A 22,451-nucleotide genomic window follows, 5' to 3' on the forward strand; every position below is an offset into this window, starting at 1 on the left:
AAGCAAGTTCCTCAGGAACGGTGAGCTCCTCAGGAGAGGTGGGGCTTCTCTGCCTCTGGGCTGTGAATCCCCTTGCCTTGTTGGGCCTCCACTGGTGGAGCAACCACTGTTCCAGAGCTGCCTTCTTCCTACAAAGGACAGCTGTAGGGCGCTCACTCAGGTGTGAGCCCAGGACTGGAATCGGTGTGGGAGAAAAGAAAGAAAGGACACAAATAAAATAGGAATGAATATCCCAGACCTTAGGGTTTGTCCCTGAGTTGGCAGGGGTTTCTGTCCCAGGATCTGGTTGGGTCCATGAAGTCTGACCTGCAAGTCACTTTTCTATGGGGAGTGACCAGTGGCCCTTTCCATTGCTGCTCTACAGGGTGGTTTCTGGGCTTTGGAGGCTGGGGAACCCCTATTTGAACCACAGGAGCTTAATATGGAGGCAAAGACAGATCGACTGATAGGCCTCGGTTGAGGCCAGTCTTCCCTGGCCAAGACCCCTGGGTGGGGGCAGTAGCGATAGCTCCGGATTTGCTGTGTCTTCTTTCCTGAGGCCCCAGTCTATTCCACTTCTCCATGTGCTTTGACTTTCTCAGGGCCTCTAAGCCTGGGTCCAGCCAGAGAGCTGGTGGATCCACTCACCTGCTTTTGCTTCCACATCGCATCCCCATTATTCCCCGTTGCAGAAATTCCGCCAGGCCAGGTCCTTCCAAGTCTTGAGTTCCCCCAGGCCCCTCGCGCCACTCTAATAACTTCCAGCCGCCGGGACCTCTTCAGGAGGGTTCTGCAGCGGTGGGACGCGGAGGAGGGGGCTAGGTCAGGAGACCAAGATCCTTTTTAGGAGAGATCAGAGATCCTAGAACGGTCAGGTCTGATCTCCCTCCTCGGAATTCTGCAAATCCCATCCGTTTGGGGCAAGGGGAAGCAATGACTAGTTTATGAGCCAGAGCAGAGGCTAGGCGGGGAGTCGACGGTACACACAATCTGCGGGCGGTCCAGGAAGGGTCCAGTCAGAGCGTGTACGGGGCCATGCCCTGCCGCGGAGCAGCTCGGCGGCCGGGTATGGCAGGTTGTTCCTGGTCTGCTCTCCGCGCCTCCCCACCCTGTTAGAAATACAGCTGCGGGGACATCTACCAGCTCCAGACCCACCGCGGCCCCGGGATGGGGGTTGGGGGCGCAGGAGGAGGGGCACAAGGGGCTTGGGCCCAGCGCGGGGGGCGGGTCCGAAGCTGGGGGCCCAGATCGGGAGCCGCGGTCTGGGGCCCAGGCAGCTGCTGCGCCCAGCGCAGCCGGCGGCGGGACCGCCACAGCCCCGTCGGCCATGAACTCGGGACCAGAGCCCCGGACACCCCGGACATTATTCAGCATCGCCGACATCCTAGGCCCGCGCCTGATCCCCCGAGGACCCTCTACGTCCCAGCTTCCAGAGTCGAGTCCTGGTCCCACGTCGCCTCTGTGCGCGCTGGAGGAACTGACTAGTAAAACTTTCCGCGGATTTGACTGGCACGCTCCGGAGCCCTCTGAAGGTATAGCGCAGGCAAGGTCGCGCACTTTGACTTGGCCTTCTCCCCATCTCTCTCCTTCAGGTCCCGGTCTCGACCCTTCGTTCACAATGGCCCCCACCCTAATCTGCCCTCTGTCCTCAGCCCACGTGCTGGGACTTCCATCTCCCAATCCTCACCTACCCTCCGTTAGTTCCCAGGCTCCGCGGCCGCTCCTTGGAGGCCGCCAGCGCCGAGGGGGAGGGCCAATCTGTCGAGAACTGAGTGACCCTTTGGTCCGTTCGCTGTAGGCGGGGCAATCGCGACACCGAAAGGCCGGCGAGATGGAGACAAAAGGCCTGAGCCCGAGGCTGTAAACATTGAGCTAGGGCATGGGCGGTGCACAAAGTGCTGGGAGGCGAGGCTCGGTCTCTCCGGGTGACCTAGCTCCGCTCCACGCCGTTCTCTTCAGGAAAGGGGACAGGAACAGAAGGTCTTTGGGGCGGCAAGGGTCGGGGATTACGGACTTCGCCTCTCCTTACACTTTGAACCCCCACTACCTCCTTTTGGGCTCGAGGAGAAGGTTCCCGTGTCACTAAAAAAGCGTAAAACAAGAGTGCTCATCATAACCTGAGAGTCTTTAGAAGGGCATGATCAGAGTCGTATTACATTCATCACACAGGGCTGCCCCGGGCTGTCCCTATTATTTTTTTAATGTTTATTTTTTGAGAGAGACAGAGTGTGAGCAGGGGAGGGGCAGAGAGAGAAGGAGACACAGAATCGGAGGCAGGCTCCAGGCTTTGAGCTGTCAGCACAGAGCCTGACACGGGGCTTGAACTCATGGACCATGAGATCATGACCTGAGCTGAAGACGGATGCTCAACCGACTTAGCCACCCAGGCGCCCGGCTGTCCTATTTTGCCCATGGTCGCCCCGCCTCGGGTGCCGGCCCCAACCTACAAGCCCACTTATCCCGGGGCTCCGGAGGGCCTCAAAGATCCCTCCCCAGATTGCCTGACGCCGTGCCAAGTCTCCTTTGGCCAGTCCCGCCCTCTTCCTACTCCCTCACCTCCTCAAGATGCCCTCAGCCTGCTGCTTCCCGTCCCCAAGTGGCCCGTTCCACTTTATGCCCCCCACTCCCAATTCGGCCTGAACCCCCGTTTGGTAAGGGACCACGGTTCAGGCTCCTGTCCGCCTTCTCGCTCCGCCTCCCCCACCCCGGCTTGAGCCCCCCCACAGCTTCTCCTTTGAGCGGATGCCTGATTCCTGCAGGCTAAGACTGACCCCCGCCGTATCCCCGCAGGCCGCGCCGCCCCGAGTGCTCTGGGCCCTGGCCAGGCTGGCCGCAGACGGCGAAAGTCACGCACGGCGTTCACTGCGCAGCAGGTGCTGGAGCTGGAGCGACGGTTCGTCTTCCAGAAGTACCTGGCGCCTTCCGAGCGCGACCGGCTGGCGGCGAGGCTCGGCTTAGCCAACGCACAGGTTGTCACGTGGTTCCAGAACCGGCGAGCCAAGCTCAAGCGCGACGTGGAGGAGATGCGCGCCGACGTGGCCTCGTTGCGCACGCTGTCTCCCGAAGTTCAGTGCCGCCTCTCGCTGCCTGACGGCACCCCATGCCCCGTCCCTGGCCGGCCTGACTCCGGACCCCACCTGTCAGAAGAGGAGATAAAGGTGGACTAATGAAGGCAAAGCCGCCGCCGCCCTGGGCACCTGGATCCCCGACTCCTTGCCTCCGTGCTCCGCGCCCTGTCTGGGTACTAGGGTGGAGGGAAGGTGTGGATCTGGCCTCCTCTGGCTCACAGTCCACTCACTCACTTTTCCCAATTGTTGAGAATAAAATGGAGACTCAGTCGCTCGACGCCTCAATCTTGGCGCCCCAGAGCAGCAAGAGCAAAATCTGTCGGTTGTTGTGCAGATTCCGCGCTTGGCTGAGCGCTTTAAACGCGGTCTCCTTCAAACCTCATAGCAAGTCTATTCGGTGATATAATTATACCCGTTTCACAAAGCAAGAAGCACTAGGTCAGGATTTGGACCTAGGTATCCTGCCAGCCTTCAGAGCCAGTGCATGTCAGCCGGACAGCACTCTGGAGACTTCGAGCTGAGGGGAGGAAGATGGGACACGTAGCTGCGGGCGACCTACCCCTACTGACTGCCTTTAGTCGCTGGACTCCAGCAGCCCTTTGACCCACCTCCTCCAAGACCTTGCAACTAACCTCTGGGCTGCTCCAAAGTGACTAAGTTGTGCCTGATCCTACCCTTTCCCCACCCTGAGGTCATTTGTTAATGGGCTTCCGACCATTCTCTCACTTCTGCTGAAAGAACCCCATGCTGAAACACAAGCTAAGTGAAAGCGGTGGGGAGAAGGGGCACAACCCTACTTCTGGGACCTCTGCCCCACACTTGGGCAGGAAATGTTCCCCCCAGGATAGTGGCCTTGGCAGGAGGGTGGGGAGGCTGAGTCTGGCCGCGGAGGTGGAGGCTGGAGTAGCTGCATGGGGACCTTGGCGGGTGGAGTCAATAGCCTACCCCCACCAGCGGACATTTCTGAAATTAATTTATTCCACTGGTAATTAATCACCCTCTGGCAATATGATGAGAAGGTAAGAGGCCTATGCCTATGCAGGGCCATCACTTCAGATCTTCAGAAGACCATGCTTAGGTTCTTTCCTGGCTCCCCTCTCTCCGTGTCTGTCCTTCCTCCCTCCTCGGGCCTTCCATGCTTCTGCCCAGATGCCACAACTCATTCTCAAGAATGTTCTGAGAATGATCCATCCAGGATTCAAGGGGAGTCAGCTAGGGCCTCGGTTGCAAGTGGAGGTCCCAGGAGAGAATATTTCAGGGAGACTGAACAATGTTGGAAGGCAGAAGGGAACCTGGCACTGTTGGACAATAACTACTGCTTATTGAACATAATTCAAGTGATGTGCATGGATTAATCTTCACAGTAATCCCAGAAGATAATGAAATTTTAATTACATTAATTTTTTTTAATATTTATTTTCGAGAGAGGGACAGAGTATGAACAGGGGAGGGGCAGAGAGAGAGGGAGACCCAGAATCTGAAGCAGGATCCAGACTCTGAGCTGTCAGCACAGAGGCCCACGTGGGACTCATGGGACTTGAACTCACGAGCCGTAAGATCCTGACCTGAGCTGGAGTCAGATGCTTAACCAGCTGAGCCACGCAGGTGCCCCAGATTTTAATTTCACTTTAAGTGTAAGGAGACTGAATCACAGAAGCCCAAGAAGATGTAGTAATGTCACGGAGCTTGTAAGTGGTAGGGCTGGCACTAACCTGCTTGTTTGTCTGACTCAGGGGCTCATGCTTTTGACCACTGCATGTTCTGTCCCCATAACTGTGACTGGGCCTAACTGAAAGAAGAAAATGGTTTACAAAGAAAGCAGGGGAGAAAGGGCCAAAGGTAGCAATTTTGGGATTCTACTATAGATAAAGCATAGTCCTTGAAGGTTTTAGAGAGGAGAGACGTGACAGCAATGTTAGAGCAGGCTAATCTGGCTGCAAGTGTAGGGCGGACCAGTAACTGGCAGGGACCTGAAGAAGGAGCGTATCTCTGGCCACTGCAGAAGGTAAGAGCTGAGAGAATTCGGGGCCAGACGTGGTGGTGGCGGGGGGAGCTGTAATGAAAAAGGAATCTGTTTGATTATCCCAATGACCGAAGATTGCATGAATCTGTGACAGCCTCACAAACCTGGGTAACTGGAAGAAAAATGGCATCATGGGCAGAAATAATGACTACTGGTGTGGAGCTAAGAACTTGTCAGCCATTACGTACAAAAAGTGTTCTTTGCACCTGTGTTGCCCTTTCAATACACATGTGCAACGCACACACATAACTTCCCTGGTTCCTGTTCAGGGCCTTCATCCCCTTCCTAAGGCTGCCTCTTTGGAGACTTTAGAGTGACCAACTCATTCCCATTTGCCCAGGACTTTCCCAGTTTTAACACTGAAAGTCCCACACTCCAGGAAATCCTTCAGTCCCAGGAAAACCGGGATGGTTGGTCACTGTGCTTTCCAACCCCAGGGACTCAGAACTCAGACTGCTGTGTTGGAACCCTACCAGTTAGCAGGGTGAGTGTGGGGCAAAATGGGGATAAGGTGTCAGGAGTCCTGTGGCTCTTAGAGACGGTTCAAGTCCAGGATAGGTCAAGAGATACTGGGGAGGGGATATTTCTTCGAGAGGCTGGAAGAGCAAGGAGCCAAATCAGCCTGAAAGCAGACACCACACAGCAATGGTGGCTGCCCATTCTTTGAGGAACCCTAGAGGAATCCCCAAAGCAGAAAAGTACCCCTCTGCTGCCCTGAACAAAGCCAGATGAGCAGGCCTCTTATGAAGTCACCATAATAGAATCCCCTTTCAAGCAAACACAACCACCTCTCCCCAACTAGGCACGAGCAAAGAATTCTCAGAGTAAATAATTCTTGTTAGGAAGTATGATTGTGTCAAGTTAATTGGCTCTGAGCCGTGATCCCCCTCCACTTGTGGCCTCTTAAATTCTAGCCCAGTGCTTCCACCTCTCATAATCAAGCCTTGGATGAACAAAACTGAAATCTCTCCCACCAAAATGGCCTCTGGATGGTATCTCCTCCACCAGGTGCTAGAATAGTGCTTGGGCATTAGGGTCGATCACCTGGAAGGCTTAATGAAATACAAATTGCTGAGCCCCGCTGTTGCACTTTCTGATTGAAAAGGCATAGGGTGGGGCCTGAGAATGTATATTTGCAACAAGTCCCTGCTGGTTCAGGGATTACACTTGGGAGAACCACAGTCCCAGGAACTCTGTATTTTGTGAAATAAGCAGCAGTGTACTCATACTCATCTCTTCCCACTATGGGAATCATGATTATGTAGGACAGTTGCAGATTAAAAAATCAGTTTATTTAACACCCTTTATGTACCAGGCATTTTGTAGGTATTTTCTCACACTTTTACTTCCACTCCTCACAAAAGCCCTGTGAGGTAGGGACTGCCCCCATTTTACAGATGAGGGAACTGAGGCAGATGACCCAAGGTGACCCAGCTAGCAATGGCAGACTTCATTCTGATATATTCAAGGAGCCTGCTCAATAAACAAAAAGAATTTGGGAAAGCCCTGTAGAAAGGAGGTGTGTTTCAACACCTCCTATACAGGTGTGAATGTTGTTGAGCAAGACCATAAGGCAGCAAGAATCATTTATCCTGGCAAATGGTTCTCCCAGGCAAGGCATTCTGGAAGGCTTAAAAGTCCCCCACAGATCCATATTTCAATGAGCTGAGAGTCCCAAGCAAGGCTAGGGAGGAAGCAGCCAGGGGCAGCTGCCAGGATCTTAGAGAACCAAAATACCTTGATTCTTACACAAGAAGTAGGGAATTATGGCCTTCTTTGGGGGGCAGTAACTCTTGGTGGGAAAACTGCATAAATTCATATGGGGAAAGGCTCATTACAATACCCAGTGCTGGAACAGAAAAAGAACATGGCCAAAGTAGCAGCTCCCTGGGTGCTTGCTGACGCCCCATCAGCAGGACAGTCAGCAGTGGGAAGATGTGATGTTATGAACCCTGCCAACTCCAAGCAGGAGCTGGTGAGGGACTTCCCAAATGCAAACCCCAGTGCATCTTCTAGCAGTTGGAGGAGTTGAGACTATTGGGCAAAGGAGAGGTCAGAATGTGCACCAAATGACAGAAAACAAGGAATGAGTGGCTGGGGCTAGAAGAAACAGGGTAAGAGCTGGGCTCAGGAAGATGTGAGCATCTATCAAGGTGAAGGGTGGGACTCAGGCCTCATTCATCATCGTGGCCCTGTTCCTGAGCATAGAGCTCTGGTTGGTGAATGAGTCCCTCGGGGCCAAGAAGCAGAGCAAGCCCCATATGCTCCCTGTGGGGTCTGTTATAGTCTGAAAACCTAACTTTAGTACAGTTCCCTCCTTAGCCTTGGTGGGTTTTATTTTTCCTTACTGCTCCCAGAAGCAGCCATCTGCTTTAAAACCAAAGAAAGGTTGTTTCAGTGGTCATGGGGCTCCTTTCTGTCATCCGGTCTCTGTAGCAAAAGGAATGACAACCAGGGGTGTCTTTAATTATGGTTTTAGAGTACAAGGTCTCAAAATATGCAGTGAACTTTGGGATACACACATGGCCTTGTCCTATGAGGGACAGGTCCTCTGTCATCTGGCCTGAGGTAGATGCTGGGGCCCAAGTCCTAGCACACCAGAGCCCTTTGAGGGGTCCTGGAGAGGGTGCGGTCTTCTAGTCTGAATTTGGGGCAGGGTCCAGTTGGGGTGGCTCAGATGACATGGGGGAAAACGCAAGGGTAGAGACAGAAGGCCAGGAGCTCTTAGAGCGGTGCTGGGAGGGCGACTGACAGACGGGAGGCTTGTGGTGCCCGGCTCAGCATGGGAAAATGGTTGCGGGAACCCAGTTGTCAGATGTGGCACCCGGATTCCTCCTCGCTGATTCTGCTGAGAAGGGAAAGGAAGGGGCACATGTAGATACTCCTTTTCAGTGGACTTCAGTGTTAAGGGACTTCCCAAATGCAAACCCCGGGGAATCTTCTAGCAGTTGGAGGAGTTGAGACTATTGGGCAAAGGAGAGGTCATTCCCGCCCATTCCCGCCCATTCCTGCCCCCACTATCTGTCTGAGGCAGAAGGGAGCAGGGCCCACTGTGGAAATGCCAGCCATTTCTCCTGCTGCCCCCTCAGCATGACAGTGGGCTGGTTCCCTTACCAGGGCGAGGTGCAGAAGGCAAGAGTGGAGCTCCCGGGCTGCGTCAGGCTGGGAGCCGCCTCTCAGAGTCTCCTGGAACACAGCAGCTGCCTCTTCAAAACGCTTTGGTCCCAGAGGAATTAGAAAGAGCAAAGCTTAGGTATCAAGGGGGTAAATGAAATTAAAACTGCCCCTTTCTCAAACTCGCCTAGGCCTCTTGTACCACTAAGACTGTGACACTGTGGTACTAGGAGCTTTCCTAGAAAATGCAGTGTAGACCCAATCCCCACCCCATCCCGCCCAAATTCCTCCTTTGCTTCCAATCTCAGACCCATTACCTGCAGTCCCATCAAGGCCTTGCCCAGGCGGAAGAGGCCTCGGGGCCAGCCAGGTTGCAGAGTAAGGGCCACCTGGGCATCAGCCAGGGCCCACATTGGTTGACCCAGCCGTTCATGGCAGAAAGAGCGGTTTCCAAATAACCTGATAAAGACAAAGTGGCCAAAAGTCTGGATCCTCAACACTTTGCCTTATCCTGACCTCCGAGCACAGAGGCTAAGCCCCTACTCACCGATGATCCCGAGGGTTGAGCTTCAAGGCCTCGGTAAAAAGAAACACAGCCTTGTGGTAGAAACCATTTTGGGCCAAGCTGGTACCCAGCTCTGGGGAGGAGAGAAGGCAGGAAGGTTCAGATGGGGCTAACCCAGAGAGGGGAGGGTGAGGAGGAAAAGAAGGAGAGAGATAATCTCACTTGCCAGCTCCTGGCTCTGCTGTAAGGCAGCTGCCGGTAGTCCTGGAGATGCCTAAGGATGGGGAGCAAAGTCAAGTGGGACTCGAGACCTCAGCCTCCCCAAATCTTTCTCCTTTGTTCAAACAATAAATATTGCAGTCAGCATCACCCAATTTATGTAATTTTTATGACAGTTCTGCAAGATGGTATCAGCCCTACCTTCCTGCAGAGGAAACTAGGGTCAGGGTGTCCGTGATGGAGCTGGACCCCAGGTCTCTTGATTCTAGAGCCAGAGAAGTCCTTCTACTGGTCACCTCACCTCTGCCTTAGGGGTCTGCCTGGGCCTTTCTTCTATTGGAGAGCTCCCTTCCTCCTGGCCCATCTTCTCTTGGGGGCCCAGACTTTTGCCTCGGGGCTCCTGGCTCAGTCCCTTGTCTCTGCGGGCACTGGGGGGCCAATCCCCAACCTTGCGCAAAGCCAGAGACACGAAAGTGCTAGATAGATCCAGTAAGTCCTGTGAGCAGAGAGGAGAATTAGGAGGGGATGGGGATGAAGGATGTCCTGGAGTAGGTGGAGGGATAGGTGGGAGTGGGCAAAGACCAAGAAGGGAAGGAAGGGGGCTCTCACCTCTTCCTCACCACACTGTCCCTGAGCAGGGTTCCCGGGGCTAGATGGGGGGCTCCCATCTCTATCTGGGGTGGCCTTGAGCTGGAGGGAAGGCAGACAGGGATCACCCTGAGCTGCCTGCCTTTTCAGCTCCCATCCTCCTAGCACTGAGCGCTCCTCATACCTGCCTATAGACACTCACCTTGGGCTCCCCACCCTCCTGCTCCAAGCGTTCCTGTCGCCTGCGATCCTTTTGACGCTGCAATGATAATGACGATGAAGCTGATGATGTATTATTTGAAAATTCTATGTTTTTTTTTAATTTTTAAAATTTCTATTTTATTTTTGAGAGAGAGAGAGACAGAGCATGAGCAGGAAAGGGGCAGAGAGAGAGGGAGACACAGAATCCGAAGCAGGCTCCAGGCTCTGAGCTGTCAGCACAGAGCTGGATGCGGGGCTTGAACTCATGAACCGTGAGATCATGACCTGAGCTGAAGTCAGACGCTTAACCCACTGAGCCACCCAGGTGCCCCTGAACCTTCTATGTAAATACACACACACACACACACACACACACACACACACACACACACGCACACACGCACGCAATTTGTATCTTGAAACCAATTCTTCACGTGTACAAGAGGTTATATGACATGTACTGGGTTAAGAGCTTTGCATACGCTCTCATCTAATCCCTACAACTCCAGGAGGTAGGTTTTGTGTCATCCTCATTTTACAAGTGAGCAAGTAGACACGAGAGTCACCAGGCAGAGGTCTCACAGTAAGAAAGAGGCAGATTCCAACCCAGCCGGTACAGTGTGACTCCAGAACCACCACATCATAGGGCTTCCACGAGACCTTCCACCTCTGGGCTCTGAGCTCCTTGGACCCCTCTGGCAAGAGGGTCTACTACAGACCACCTTGGGTTCTTTCCTATTCTCACAAAGCTTCCCTCTTTCCCTCTTCCAAATCCCTCCAGGTTCCCACTCCTTCTGTCTTCCAGCCACCTTCTTCTTGAGTCGTTTCTTCTCTGCTTTCTGTTTCAGGCGCTCCTCCTCAGCCACCAGCTCCTCAGCCAGGTGGTTGGCTTCCTGGAGAAGGAAAGGCAGGTGACGGGAAAAGAGAAAGAGAACAAGAAAACCAAAGGGAGGCCAGCAGTATGGAAGGACCTTGAAAGGTCCAGATTAGGGGGAAATACATATATGGGAATATGGCAGTTGGAGGAGCCCTGGGGGAGGTGAAACCCCTTGTTGACTGTCTCACCTCTTCAGTCAGCAGGAGTTTCTGGGGCATGGCCACCTCAAGTAGGCTGTCTGAGCCACCGGAGGCAGATGCAGAGGCAGAGGGGAAATGAGGGCAGGGCTCACAGGGCTCAGACCCTTGGGGAGGATACAGGAAGGACTTTCGGAGACCACAGTAGGTGCCCAGTCCCTCGGCCCCTTTGTCTCTGTCACTCTGTCCAGGTGTTTTAGCCTCATCACAGAAATGGTCCAGGAGGTAATCTGTCAGGAGGGATAAGGAAAAGGGAAAGAAAAAGGAACATGAGAGAGAGGAGTATCTGAGGGCCAGCCCTCCCCAGGGTACCAGCCTCGATCCCTGGGCCCGGCCCCTGCACGCCCCACCATGGTGCCACAGCTGCAGCCGCCCGCTGCTCCCATCCACATGGATCCGGTGCAGGCCCTGGGGATCACTCTCCACAAGCCGTCGAAGAAAATCCACTATGTCCTGGGAGGGGGAGGGGAGGGAGGCTGGTATTGGGGGGAGCTCTAGGAGAGAACGAGGGGCTTGGCTGGGTTGACCCCTCCACCGTGGCCACCACAAACCAGCCACCCAGCCTGGAGAACCTTATTGGCTGACCTCTCCCCACTCAGCACCTTAAGACACACTACTCTGGTTTTCCTGGTATCATTACTCTCCTGCTTCCCAAGGGTTCTGTGAGGCCTTTCAGTCCAGCCTTCTCCATCATACAAGATCTCCTCCCCTTGACCTGCCACCACATGAGCCACACTGAGGCCCCAGAAACGGAACCCTCCTACCTGCTCTTCCAGCTATGTCCCTTGTCAAATCCCTGAATATGAGCAACCCCATATAACCTACTCGGGAGCTACCGCATGCCTGAATGAGAGCAGCAGTTCCTGGCTGGCCTCTCCCCTGCACTTCATTTGCTTCCCCTCAAACCAAGCTCTCAGCAGTTACTTCCCTACTCAGCAACTAACTTCCAGTAATTCCCCACTGTCAAGGCCATAGGCAGGACTGAGTCTAGCTCCTCAGCCTGAGATTCGGAGCCTTCTGCAACACTCCCTGGCTGACCTTCCCAATCTTCTCTGTAATTCTCCACTGCTTGGCTGCTTTCATATCCCTTCCAGGATCTTCCTCCCAACTGTCCCCTGATCCTGGCTGTGAGCTTCTCATCACATCTTGTCTCACCTTCAAGGACCAGTTCAAATTCCATCTGCCCTCAAAGCCTTCCCAGACCTCTTCATCTCCAATAATCTCTGCCTTCACTCAACGAAGCTATACTCACATGCTCTGTGTTATACAATTTAGAACCTTATTATTCACTGCTTTTTATTGCTCTCTCAATTGGCAAGAAGCATGGAACTGGAAAGAACACTGTCGTGAAATGAAATTGCTTGCATCTTAGTTCTGGCTCTGCACTGCCCGGTTGTTTGATTGTAAACAAGTCATATAACCTCTCTGAACCTTGGCTTCATCATTCCCAAGATGAGAGAAGACTCTTCAAGACCTGGTCCGTTATATTCTGGGGTTCTTATGAGAATCATTTCCCCAGTTACTGTCAGCTTTAGGGGAGAACAGGAGTCATCTTGTTCCTATGTGGCCTAATCAGGCCTAAACAGAGCACACCCCTGACTAGGTGGTGGCTCACTGACTGAGAAACTTAGAAGTTACATGAAACTCCAATGTGCTAAACTAATGCATAGGAAGGACTTTAGATCACTGAGGTATAGTCAACTTTCTAAGCAGTTTTAGAGCCAGGGTTTCCATCAGAAGATTGTCCTAACTTAACAGCATCTTCATTTATGCTGCTGTGCACTTCTAGCAATACTTATTTTATTTTCAAACTCAATTGCCTGGTGGGTTTGTTTCAACTTCTAACTGGCCCACTCTAGCCATCTTTAAAAACAAAAAATGATTACCTTGATCTTCTATTTCTCCCCAAAGCACAGTCTATGCTACTCTCTTAATTCACATTGCTGAACACAATCTAGCAACTCAGTCTTCCATGAATCATCTCCTACCTTCTTGTCCTACCTCAACCTACAGTGGCCAGTGGTCTCCTCTGAAGTTCCTACAACACACCAAGTGTGCTCTCATCTCAGGCTTTTGTACTTGTTACTTCCTCTCCCTGGAATGCTCTTTCCCCAGTGAATGGCTCACCCCTTCAGATCTCTTCTTAAACCTTTTCCAGGAGGCCTTCTCTGACCACTTCCTTTAAAAAGAGAAGCTCTCAACTCCACTCAGCACCCCCTGTCCTTCTTTATTTTTCTTTGTACTTTTCATATTTGGCATACTATATTGTTTATTTGTTGATTGGTTGCCTCCACTAGATGCTTCTAATTCATTGAAAAAAAGGAATTTTGTCTGTTTGGTTTACTGCTGTCTTTCCAGTGCCTACAACAGTGCCTGGTGTATAGCTGGTGTTCAATATGTGTGCTGAATGAGCAAAAGCAGAGAGACTGGTGAGGAGACTATTCTAATAGAGATGCAGTCAGAAGCTGGGTCTGAAGAATCTTTTGTGACCCAGTGAGTTTGGACTTCGTCTTGTCAGTGATGGGAGTGCAGTGCTCAAGTGAAACAGCACTGGGGAAGATGAGTCTAGGGGTGGAATGTTTAGTTAGCAGGCCATAGGCCATAGAGAATGAGTTCTTGAACTAAGGCCGTGGCAGTGGTAGTAGGAATGGAAACGATGCGCTTGAGTCAAGAGACACTTCCAAACTGGATTTTAGTGATTTCATGTGTGAGGTAAAGGAAAGGGAGGATTATGTACAATGATTCTCAGATTTATGCTTTAAGCAACTGGATGTCAGTTCGTGTTGCTAACCAAAATTAAGATTAGAGGAAAAGGAACCAATTTGCAAAGATGATGAGTTAACTTCTAGACTTGTTGAGTTTGAGGTTTTGGAGAGCCCCAGGAAGCAACTGGAAACACAGATTCTCAGGGCTCCTAAATCTGATCCTGTCCTTCCCTCAATAACCCTATTACCTACTTGAGGACACCCAAGCCCCTGTGCCAGACAAAGCCTTTCAAGCCTCTCTCTTCCTTCTTTCCCACTGCATTTCTTACGGTTCCAACCAAACCACTCAAGTCTCACTTCGGTGAAGTCCTCTAAACTTTTCCTTGCCTCGGCGTCTTTGCTCACACTCCTCCCTCCGTTCGTAATATCTTATCCTAAGGAACTACCACCCACTTCCCAAATCCTCAACTCAGAAACCGTTGTCAACTCAATCCCGCCCACGTCCAGCACTTATCTAGGCTGCGTGGTTCCCGGGGCCCCACGCCCTCCATTTGCCACGCGCTCCGCCAGGCTCCACGGAGCCCTCAGAGCCCAGGGCATCGCCCGGCATAGGCGGGGCTCGGCACAGCTGGTTGGAAAGAGGCGTGACCAAGATAAACCAGACGAGGAAGAGCTAGGAGTCCCTTTTACCTCTGCGCCGTAGTCTTCAGGACCGAATTCCTTGCAGAGTTTGGGGACAGCAGCGACCTCCAGCGGACAGCCAGACCGCAGAGGACAGTCTATGGTAAAGGAAAGCAACGGCGCGTCACGGTGTTTAGGTTGGATGGGCCGGAGCCCTACGCCCACCGCGTGAAGCCCAAGACCCTACTGAAAACAGACCCAAGTGGGGCTGCCCTACCCTCCTGGACCCTCTCCTGTCTTGTCACACCTGCTTACCTAGCTTTATCCGCCCCACAGTCTTCGGAATCGGCGCCATCTCTCAACAACAGTAACCCGAAAGTGAAAGATGATCTGGTACTTGATACCCGCCGAAGGGCGGAGTAGGACAGAGTAAACTGCCATCTTTGTTACGGGCAGAAGCCTCCGATTACGGAGCGCGAGAGAGTCCAAGACGGTTCCGGCGGCTCCCGGGCGAGAAATGACGGCTCCTGGGACAGGGCGGAGTCCCGGCGGCAGCGGGCGTTGGGCTGTGCGGGGAAGTGGGACTCGTTAGGTTCGTTCCGGACTCGGCGTCCCATGGCGCAGGGGTCTCGCTCCGGTGGCTTTCTGCCTCCGCTCGCCACCGTGCCGCCGTTTTGGTCACAACCAGAAGGCGCTGTGGAAGAGCAGTGGGAGAGAAGGCAGGCGGGCGCTCTCGGCGGGGACTTTCGTGGCTGGCCGCGGCTGCCGGTTGCCGGGAGCATTCCCTGCCTGAACCCACGGCCCGGCGGAGCTCGGGGAGCGCAGCCGTGGTGGGCTGCGCCGGCGCCAGCAGACGCAGGAGAGCACCGCGACGCGGGCGCTGCAGACTGGTGGCAGGAGCCGGCAGCCGGCCGCCCCATTCCTCCCGCGCTGCAGCGTCTCCGGGCCGTGTTGCTGCGGCTGCATCGTGAGCGGGAGCAGCTCCTTCAAGCCCGGGACTGCGCCTGCCACCTACAGACGGCCGTGCACCTCCTGAGGATCCTGAGTCCCAGCGCAACGGCCCTTGGCCCCGGCCCCTTGCCTCAGCTGTGCCGCGACCTGCTGCTGCTGCCTTCCCGTGGGGCTGTCCTGCGAAGCGGCCTACGGGAGACTCCGGAGCCGCTACTCCTGGCGCGTCCCGTTGGACTGGCCGCTCAGCGCCTGGATGCTGCCATCGAGATGCAGCTTCGGGCTCTGGGTCGGGAGCCTGCCAGCCCGGGCTTGTCGTCCCAACTTGCTGACGTGCTCTTGGCACTTCCCGCCTACCACCAGCTGATGGGAAAAGCCTTGAGCCAAATTCCGGGGGCAGCGCGCCCTTTCCCACCCCTCCGTGTGCTCCACCTCCTGACGGGGGAGCGGGGTTGCCAGGTGGCTGGTCAGCTAGATGAGGCGCTCAAGGGGTCGGGCTTGCGGGACCACCTCCGAAGTCGGTGCCAGGAGGAGCGGGAGCTGCTGCCCGGGCTGCTGGGGCTGCTGGGGGGTGTGAGTGATTCAGCCAGCAGTGGACTGGGGCTTGGAGGGGCTGGAGCCCTGTGGAGCCAGTACTGGACCCTGCTGTGGGCAGCTTGTGCTCAGAGTCTGGACCTAAGTCTAGGACCCTGGAGGGACCACAGGGCAGCCGCACAACAACTGAGTCAGGCACTGGGTCAGGGTGAGTGATGGGCCTGGGTGGGCATTTAGGAAGACTGGGGTCTCTTTTCCCTAGCCTCCTCACTCCCCTGCCAACCAGACTGCAAAAGCAGTCCCTTTAGAATGAACACCCCCACCCCACCCCTCCTCCCCACCAGTCAGGCAATAGTATCTGGGCTTTCAAGGCAAAGTCTCATCTTCCACTCAAGTCTTGAGGCTTGGTGGAAGCCTCCCCTCTTCCCCCATCACTGAGTGGGCAGTGGTTCTGGAAAAGGGAAGCCTTCTTTTCAGGCTCCAAGTCATTTCTCCCACTAGCATCCCTGCCTCAGGAGTGTGAGAAGGAGCTGGCTTCTTTGTGTCGCAACCTATTTCATCAGTCCCTTATCTGGAATTGGGACCAAGGTGAGAAGGAAGGGGCATTGGGAGTGACACAGCCCCAGATTGCCCCTTCCTTATCAGACCATACCCCTCATCCTCAGGCTTCTGCCAGGCCTTGGGATCTGCTGGTGAAGATCAGAGCAGCCGTCCCTCATCCTCTCATACCACTGAACTTTTGCAACAGCTTTTCCCTCCTCTCTTGGATGCCCTTCAACAACCCAGGTCAGGGCTGCTCCTCTGTCAGCCTCCAGGTGAGACAAAGTACTAGGGATGGAGGAACAGAACAGTTGAAGGTATCCTCTTTATTCTTTCACTCTGTTCTGAAGCCTGCCTCCTCCCAGAGGGGTTCTATGACCCCTCAGATGTTCCATCCTCCTCTCCCCAGATCCTGCACCCCTTGCTTTAGGGCTCTGTACCCTGCAGACCACCTTGCTCTGGTTTTTGGGTAGAACTCAGCAGCATCTGGCAGCATGGGCCCCAGATTCTTTCCTGCTTCTGATCCAGAAGGACTTACCTGTGAGTAGCTGGGGAGTGGGCAGGAGAGGAGCCTGGGCTGGGCTGAAATCTCACTTCCCATTTCTGCCAAAGCCTCTATTGCATGAGGCGGCAGCTCTGTCTAGACTGGCCTCAGAAGAAAGTTTGTCCCTGGAGGTGGAGCAGCAGCTGGGCCTGGAGATCCAGAAGCTAACCGCACAGATCCAGGTGAGAAGAGCAGGGGCGCTGGCAGTGGCAGTTTAAGAGTCTGTTCTATGCCCAGCTTTGGGGTTAGGATGATGGTGGTGGTGATGGTGGTGGGACATCCCAGGGACTTGGAATCTCTAGAGTCTCTGCTGAATTTATCTTTTCTTACTCTGTTCATTTTTTGTTCTCTCTTTCTTTACCTTGTTACTATTGAAGACTTCAAACATATACAAAAATAGAGAGAAGCGTATAATGGACCCCCATATTCCTACCACTGAGGCTTTAACAGCTATCAACTCCTGGTCAATTCTGTTTCATCTGTATGTCAGGCTCTCATAACAGCCACCAATGATTACTGCCTAGATCCATTATTTCATTAAAGGGTGCAAAGTGGTGATATCCCAAGTCTATCATTTCTTCTTCATTCATTAGTTGAATTATTCCTATAAAGTGAAATTTGCCTTCATTAATTATTTGGTTATTCTGAAGTACATTTGATAGAGAAAAAGCCAGATAAATGATTGAACCTATCCTTCTATTTACTAGCTTTGATATGATGTTTCTCTTTTCTAAATATATAACTTATATTTTTTTATTAAAGTAATACATGTCCATAGTTTAAAAAGTGAAACAGAATAGTGGTGCCTCTCGGTGGCTAAGTTGGTTGGAGCATCTGACTCTTGACTTCAGATCAGGTCATAATCTCAAGAGCGTGGAGCCTGCTTGAGATTCTCTCTCTCCCTTTGCTCCTCTCTCCACCTTGCGTATGCGCGCTCTCTCTCTCTCAAAATTAAAAGAAATAAAAATTTAAAAAGGTGAAATAGAATATTGTTTTAGAAGGGCTTTAATGAAAAAACAATAGCACTTTAACTACCCCCACCCCACCTCTGATTCCTGTTCCACAGTGGTGACCTTTATCTACTCTTGTCTTCTAGTAGTTTATTTTCTTCTAAACTTATGAATAAAATTATTATACTTCTTTTTAATTTTTCCCCATTTTGCACAGTATCTGTTCCTACTATGGAGGATGTTTCTCCGTCTTTTTGTTTTCTCTCCCTGCCCAAGTTTCTCCTCTGCTCTGAATTATTCTGCCCTGAATAGGGGCGTAGCTACAGAGTTCAGGCTTTGTCCCTCTGCTCCTCTTCTCTCTGCATTCCTTGTATTTATTTATTTTTTAAATGTTTATTTACTCTTGGGAGAGAAAGTGCGACAGAGCATGAGCAGGGGAGGAGCAGAGAGGGAGACACAGAATCTGAAGCAAGCTCCACGCTCTGAGCTGTCAGCACAAAGCCCAGTATGGGGCTGGAACTCATGAACTCTGAGATCATGACTTGAGCTGAAGTCAGATGCTTAACTGCCCCTCTCTCTGCATTCCTGTTTGCCCACAGTAACTTGGTGCTGTGCTTCACTCCCCCCTGCCTCAACAGTTTAGCCCTACTCTACCATCTACATCTGCCTGTTCCACCTCAATTTATTGCTGCCTCCTTCAACTCAACATACCCCAGAGCAGGCTCCTCATGAGGAAGTTGGGACAGTGATAGCCATGGGAACTAGCATGTAATTACATGTAATTACAGAAGCTCCATACAGGGTCTATGTCTCGAGCTGGTGGCTAGACAGCCTCAGAGGAGCGGCAGGGGTTACTGGAGGTGGGGGTGGGCAGTACATAGTTCCTTGGGGAAGTAGTGGGGAGGTGGCCTGACCAAAGCAGAAGCTCCCTTTGTGTGTGCATGTGTGTGCATGTGCGTGCATACATGCATTCAGGCATATACACACTTGTCCAGAGATGGATGGGGGACTGTGGAAGAGAAAGCAGGTTGGCATCAAATTTTGGAGGGAATTGGACACCAGCCCACAAAATTTGGGCTTTGTCTCATGAATGATGGAGAGCCATGGGAAGAGCAGGAGGGGAACAGTGGAGACGGTGATAGAGCCTGATCCAGCTATACTGGTCAGGTTGGGAGATGAGGAGACATAAAAAAAGGGTCCAGCTCTTGGTGGTGGTGAGAACAGGGACAGTGTGCTTACTGTGTGAACTAACCATTGTGCAAAGGACTCTGCATGCCTTGTTCGTGTGCCTGGTGATTGCACTGTTGGGTGTCTGCTCTGGGCATTCCACTGCATATGGCACTGGGATGGAAAAGAAGAATCAGACATTGTGAGTTTTCTCCCCACCCAGACTGTAATGTCCCAGACAGAAAGACTATTTCATAGTGTGACCTTGTGTTTCCTCGGAGTGTTGGGTACAGAGAGATTCCTAACAAATGGCAGTTGACAATAGGGTAGTTTCCTTGGTATAAATAAGGAGTAAGGGGTTTTGGTTTTCAGGAGAAGAGAGCAAGAATTTGGATTTAGGGGAGCGCCTGGGCGGCTTAGTCAGTTAAACATCAGATTCTGTGTCTCCCTGCTTCGGATTCTGTGTCTCCCTCTCTGTCTGCCCCTTCCCCACTCGCACTCTGTCTCTCTCTCTCAAAAATAAATAAACATTAAAAAAAAATTGGATTTAGGATAGGCTATTGTCAGGATATGTACCAGAAGCCACATGGGCTCCACTTCCCCCAGTCCAGCCCCCAGGTCCCTTCCTCTCTTCAGGCTTACAAGCATCCAGTTACCTTTTCTTTACAGAGCTGTCACCACATACCCCATTTCTTGGGGTTCCTCTCCAACAGGCTGTATGGACCTTTTTTTTTTTTTTTTTTTTTTTAGTTTATTTTCTTTGAGAGAGAGAGAGCAAGCGGAGCAGGGGCAGAGAGAGGGAGAGAGAAAATCCCAAGAGAAAATCCCATGCTGTCAGCACGGAGCCTGACTCAGGGCTCAAACTCAGGAACAGTGAGATCATGACCTGAGCTGAAACCAAGAGTCGGACGCTTAACTGACTGAGCTGCCCAGGTGCCCCAAGAACCCCCCTCCCTTTTTTTCTTTTCCTTTTTTTTTTTCTGCCCTCTCCCATTACAAAAACATAACCTATCAAAGCACAGAAACCAAACCAGCCCATGGGCCTTTTTTGCTTTATGGGTTACAAAAGTAATGGAAGTAGGGTGTAAAAAATATTCAGTTTAAGGACATTCCAAAAGGTCCTGAATCTCAGAAAGTTACAGTGCTTGCTCCTGGTCTGCATATAGTTCCTGCCTTCCTTTCATAGATGGTGGAAGATCATACAATTCCCCCTTTCTTTCTTCAGCCTCTGCCTGTCTGTAGATCCGCAGACCCCTCTCTTTAGCATTTGCTTTTAAACATTGGTAGTGGTGAGGGTATCTCCCCCTTTTTTCCTATTAATGTTCCTATAGAGTAAAATTAACCTGGAGGACTTCCAGACTCTGAACCAAGCTGAGAAGAGCAGGGTAATCCTATGGTAATTGTCTATCATCTTTTCTGGGTCCAGGCCTTTAGGAAAACCCAATAAAGCTGGGGCATCTTTCCTCAGAATTGCCCAAGCCCATAGAATTATGAATACCATTCTGTTCTGGGGCTTTATGAAAGCCAGGTTAAAAACGTGAGATTCAAAAAAGCATCATAATTTGGCAGTTCTCCAACAGAGAAGCCCCTTTTACTTTCTCCATATCTACACAGCTCCTGCCTGAAGAGTCACTAAGTCTCTTTTTTCAAGAATGTCATAAACAAGCCACACAGGGCTTCGAACTCTACATGCCACGGGGCCGGTACTGGCGGCATCGTCTCTCTCCTGGTAACTCCTCTTCCCAGCATCCCCTTCCAGGGTTCCCAGGGGTAACAGTGCCCTGACTCCTCCAGATCCTGGCTCTACTTCTCTGTCTCCATCCTTGTCCTTGCCTCCCATGTCCCCACAAATCCTAACCATCTTCCCCTAAACGTTCCCTTAGGAGCTCAACAGATCTCCATAGCCTCATATGCTGTCCTTTCTCTTCTCTCATTCCAGAACTGCCCAGCATTCCCAGTGAGTATGCTGGATTGGTGGTTCGCACTGTACTGGAGCCTGTGCTGCAAGGATTGCAGGGATTGCCGCCCCAAGCCCAGGCCCCTGCCCTTGGCCAAGCACTGACAGCCATCCTGGGTGCCTGGCTTGACCACATCCTCAGGCACGGGATACGGTTCAGGTGGGGAGAAAAGGAGGCAGTGGCAGAGGGCTGGATGGAACTGGAAAAAGCGAGGGGGTATAGGTGGGGCGGAGCAGTTAGAGAGGCAGTAGAGGCAGGTGGCCACGTTGTACCTTGGCCTTCAGCCTGCAGGGGGCGCTGCAGCTCAGACAAGACTTTGGAGTGGTCCGGGAGTTGCTGGAGGAGGAGCAGTGGGGCCTGTCGCAAGAACTTCGCCAGTCTCTGCTCACGCTCAACATCTTCCAGAGGCTGGATGGGGCCCTGCTGTGTCTATTCCAGCAGCCCCTGCCCAAGCCTGAAGTCCACAGGAGGCCTCCCTGTTGCTGTGAGTCACTGTTCTCCAACTCCAGGCTCTCCTTGACCTGCCCTTGCTACTTTATGTGCTCCATCCCCCAACCACATCACTGACCTCATATAGTTGTCAAGAGTGGTGGTACCCCTCCTCCTGCCCACTGCCTGTCTTCCATTCCTGCCTTACTAGGTATATGCAATGAGGTCCAGACCATGGAATTGCCCAGCAGCAGCCTCAACAGCTTGGAGAACTTGGAGCCCCCTCTTCGGCCTGGAGCACCCCCAGCCCAGACAGCTCAGCTGCTAAGCACACTATGGGGAGGGGGACCTAGCCCAGAGGCTTACCTGGTGGGAAATCAGCAGGCCTGGCTTGCCCTGAGGCAGCACCAGCGCCCCCGTTGGCACTTGCCTTTTCTTTCATGCCTGGGGACCAGTCCCGAATCCTAAGGAACCTGGGATCGCGAGGCAAAAATTCAGAGCTCCCCATCTCTGGCTGGAAAAGCTCAGCCATTTAGAAGTGCATGTTAAAGAAGCCTACATTGGGAGCCTGAAAGAGAGGATACCTGAGAACCACAAGCTACAAAGAACCTGGACTTAGAAGCTAAGAATCCAAGATCACTCCAGTGCCTGGAGTCCAGAGTAAAGGGCCAAACCACCACAGCCTGGAACCTGGAGGTCAGCATCCTTGGGAGGCTCAGGCCTAGCTGCCCAACAGTGAAGACATCTCAGGGCTAGGCCCTAGAAGAAGGGCTATGGAGTTGGATCCCTGGGGAAAGGGAAAGAGAAAAAGTGATAGAAAGCAAAAAGCCTAGATGCCACTTCCTCTTAAGTCCCAGGAGCCAGGCTAAACACACAATTCATCAGGAACCACAGAGGTGGAATAGGCATTTCTACATTTGGATCAGTCCCAAGGGTTGTATTACCCTATACTCCCTGTCTTGTTACTATTTAAAAAAAAATTTTTTTTAATGTTTATTCAGTTTTGAGAAACAGAGAGCAAGCAGGGGTGGGGCAGAAAGAGAGGGAGACACAGAATCCGAAGCAGGCTCCAGGCTCCGAGCTGTCAGCACGGGGCCCGACGTGGGGCTCGAACTCACGAACTGTGAGATCATGACCTGAGCCAAAGTCAGACGTGCTGACCCACCCAGGGGCCCCTTCTATTTTAAGTCACTGAATATTAGGCTAAAGGTCCTTCACGTTTAAACTTTGTTTACTCAGAGTTCAATGTGTTTGATCTTCAGTTACTTGAGGAGGCTTTACCTC

General features: G+C 52.4%; 3 protein-coding genes across 7 annotated transcripts; 2 read left to right on the plus strand and 1 right to left on the minus strand.

Moving 5' to 3' along the window:
• Positions 1 to 816: 816 nt before the first annotated feature.
• LBX2 (ladybird homeobox 2) lies at positions 817 to 4,491 on the plus strand. The gene is made up of 2 exons (XM_060657306.3): positions 817 to 1,511; positions 2,770 to 4,491. The coding sequence occupies exons 1-2, from the start codon at positions 1,307 to 1,309 to the stop codon at positions 3,144 to 3,146; spliced, it is 582 nt and encodes a 193-aa protein (XP_060513289.1). The 5' UTR covers positions 817 to 1,306; the 3' UTR covers positions 3,147 to 4,491.
• Positions 4,492 to 6,340: 1,849 nt separating this feature from the next.
• TTC31 (tetratricopeptide repeat domain 31) lies at positions 6,341 to 14,540 on the minus strand. 2 transcript variants are annotated; one of them, XM_060657164.2, is made up of 13 exons: positions 14,413 to 14,540; positions 14,167 to 14,255; positions 11,122 to 11,224; positions 10,763 to 11,001; positions 10,507 to 10,590; positions 9,699 to 9,755; positions 9,518 to 9,598; positions 9,210 to 9,404; positions 8,912 to 8,963; positions 8,732 to 8,822; positions 8,502 to 8,643; positions 8,185 to 8,286; positions 6,341 to 7,915 (listed from the first exon to the last, which is right to left on the minus strand). In XM_060657164.2, exons 1-13 carry the CDS (start codon positions 14,450 to 14,452, stop codon positions 7,625 to 7,627), a joined length of 1,566 nt encoding a protein of 521 aa, XP_060513147.2. In that variant the 5' UTR covers positions 14,453 to 14,540; the 3' UTR covers positions 6,341 to 7,624. The 2 variants fall into 2 exon arrangements, with proteins under 2 accessions (XP_060513147.2, XP_060513138.2); XM_060657155.2 differs by having other exon boundaries at positions 6,341 to 7,918.
• On the plus strand, positions 14,252 to 21,635 carry CCDC142 (coiled-coil domain containing 142). 4 transcript variants are annotated; one of them, XM_060657047.3, is made up of 9 exons: positions 14,252 to 15,787; positions 16,081 to 16,167; positions 16,245 to 16,394; positions 16,529 to 16,659; positions 16,732 to 16,845; positions 20,395 to 20,509; positions 20,720 to 20,897; positions 21,023 to 21,222; positions 21,379 to 21,635. In XM_060657047.3, exons 1-9 carry the CDS (start codon positions 14,713 to 14,715, stop codon positions 21,633 to 21,635), a joined length of 2,307 nt encoding a protein of 768 aa, XP_060513030.2. In that variant the 5' UTR covers positions 14,252 to 14,712. The 4 variants fall into 4 exon arrangements, with proteins under 4 accessions (XP_060513030.2, XP_060513009.2, XP_078300748.2 ...); XM_060657026.3 differs by having other exon boundaries at positions 16,529 to 16,845; XM_078444622.2 differs by having other exon boundaries at positions 16,529 to 16,845; positions 21,030 to 21,222; positions 21,379 to 21,621.
• Positions 21,636 to 22,451: the final 816 nt, after the last annotated feature.

The sequence above is a fragment of the Panthera onca genome, chromosome A3 (genome assembly GCF_046562875.1).
Source record: "Panthera onca isolate mPanOnc1 chromosome A3, mPanOnc1 haplotype 2, whole genome shotgun sequence".
Classification (NCBI taxonomy): Eukaryota; Metazoa; Chordata; class Mammalia; order Carnivora; family Felidae; genus Panthera; species Panthera onca.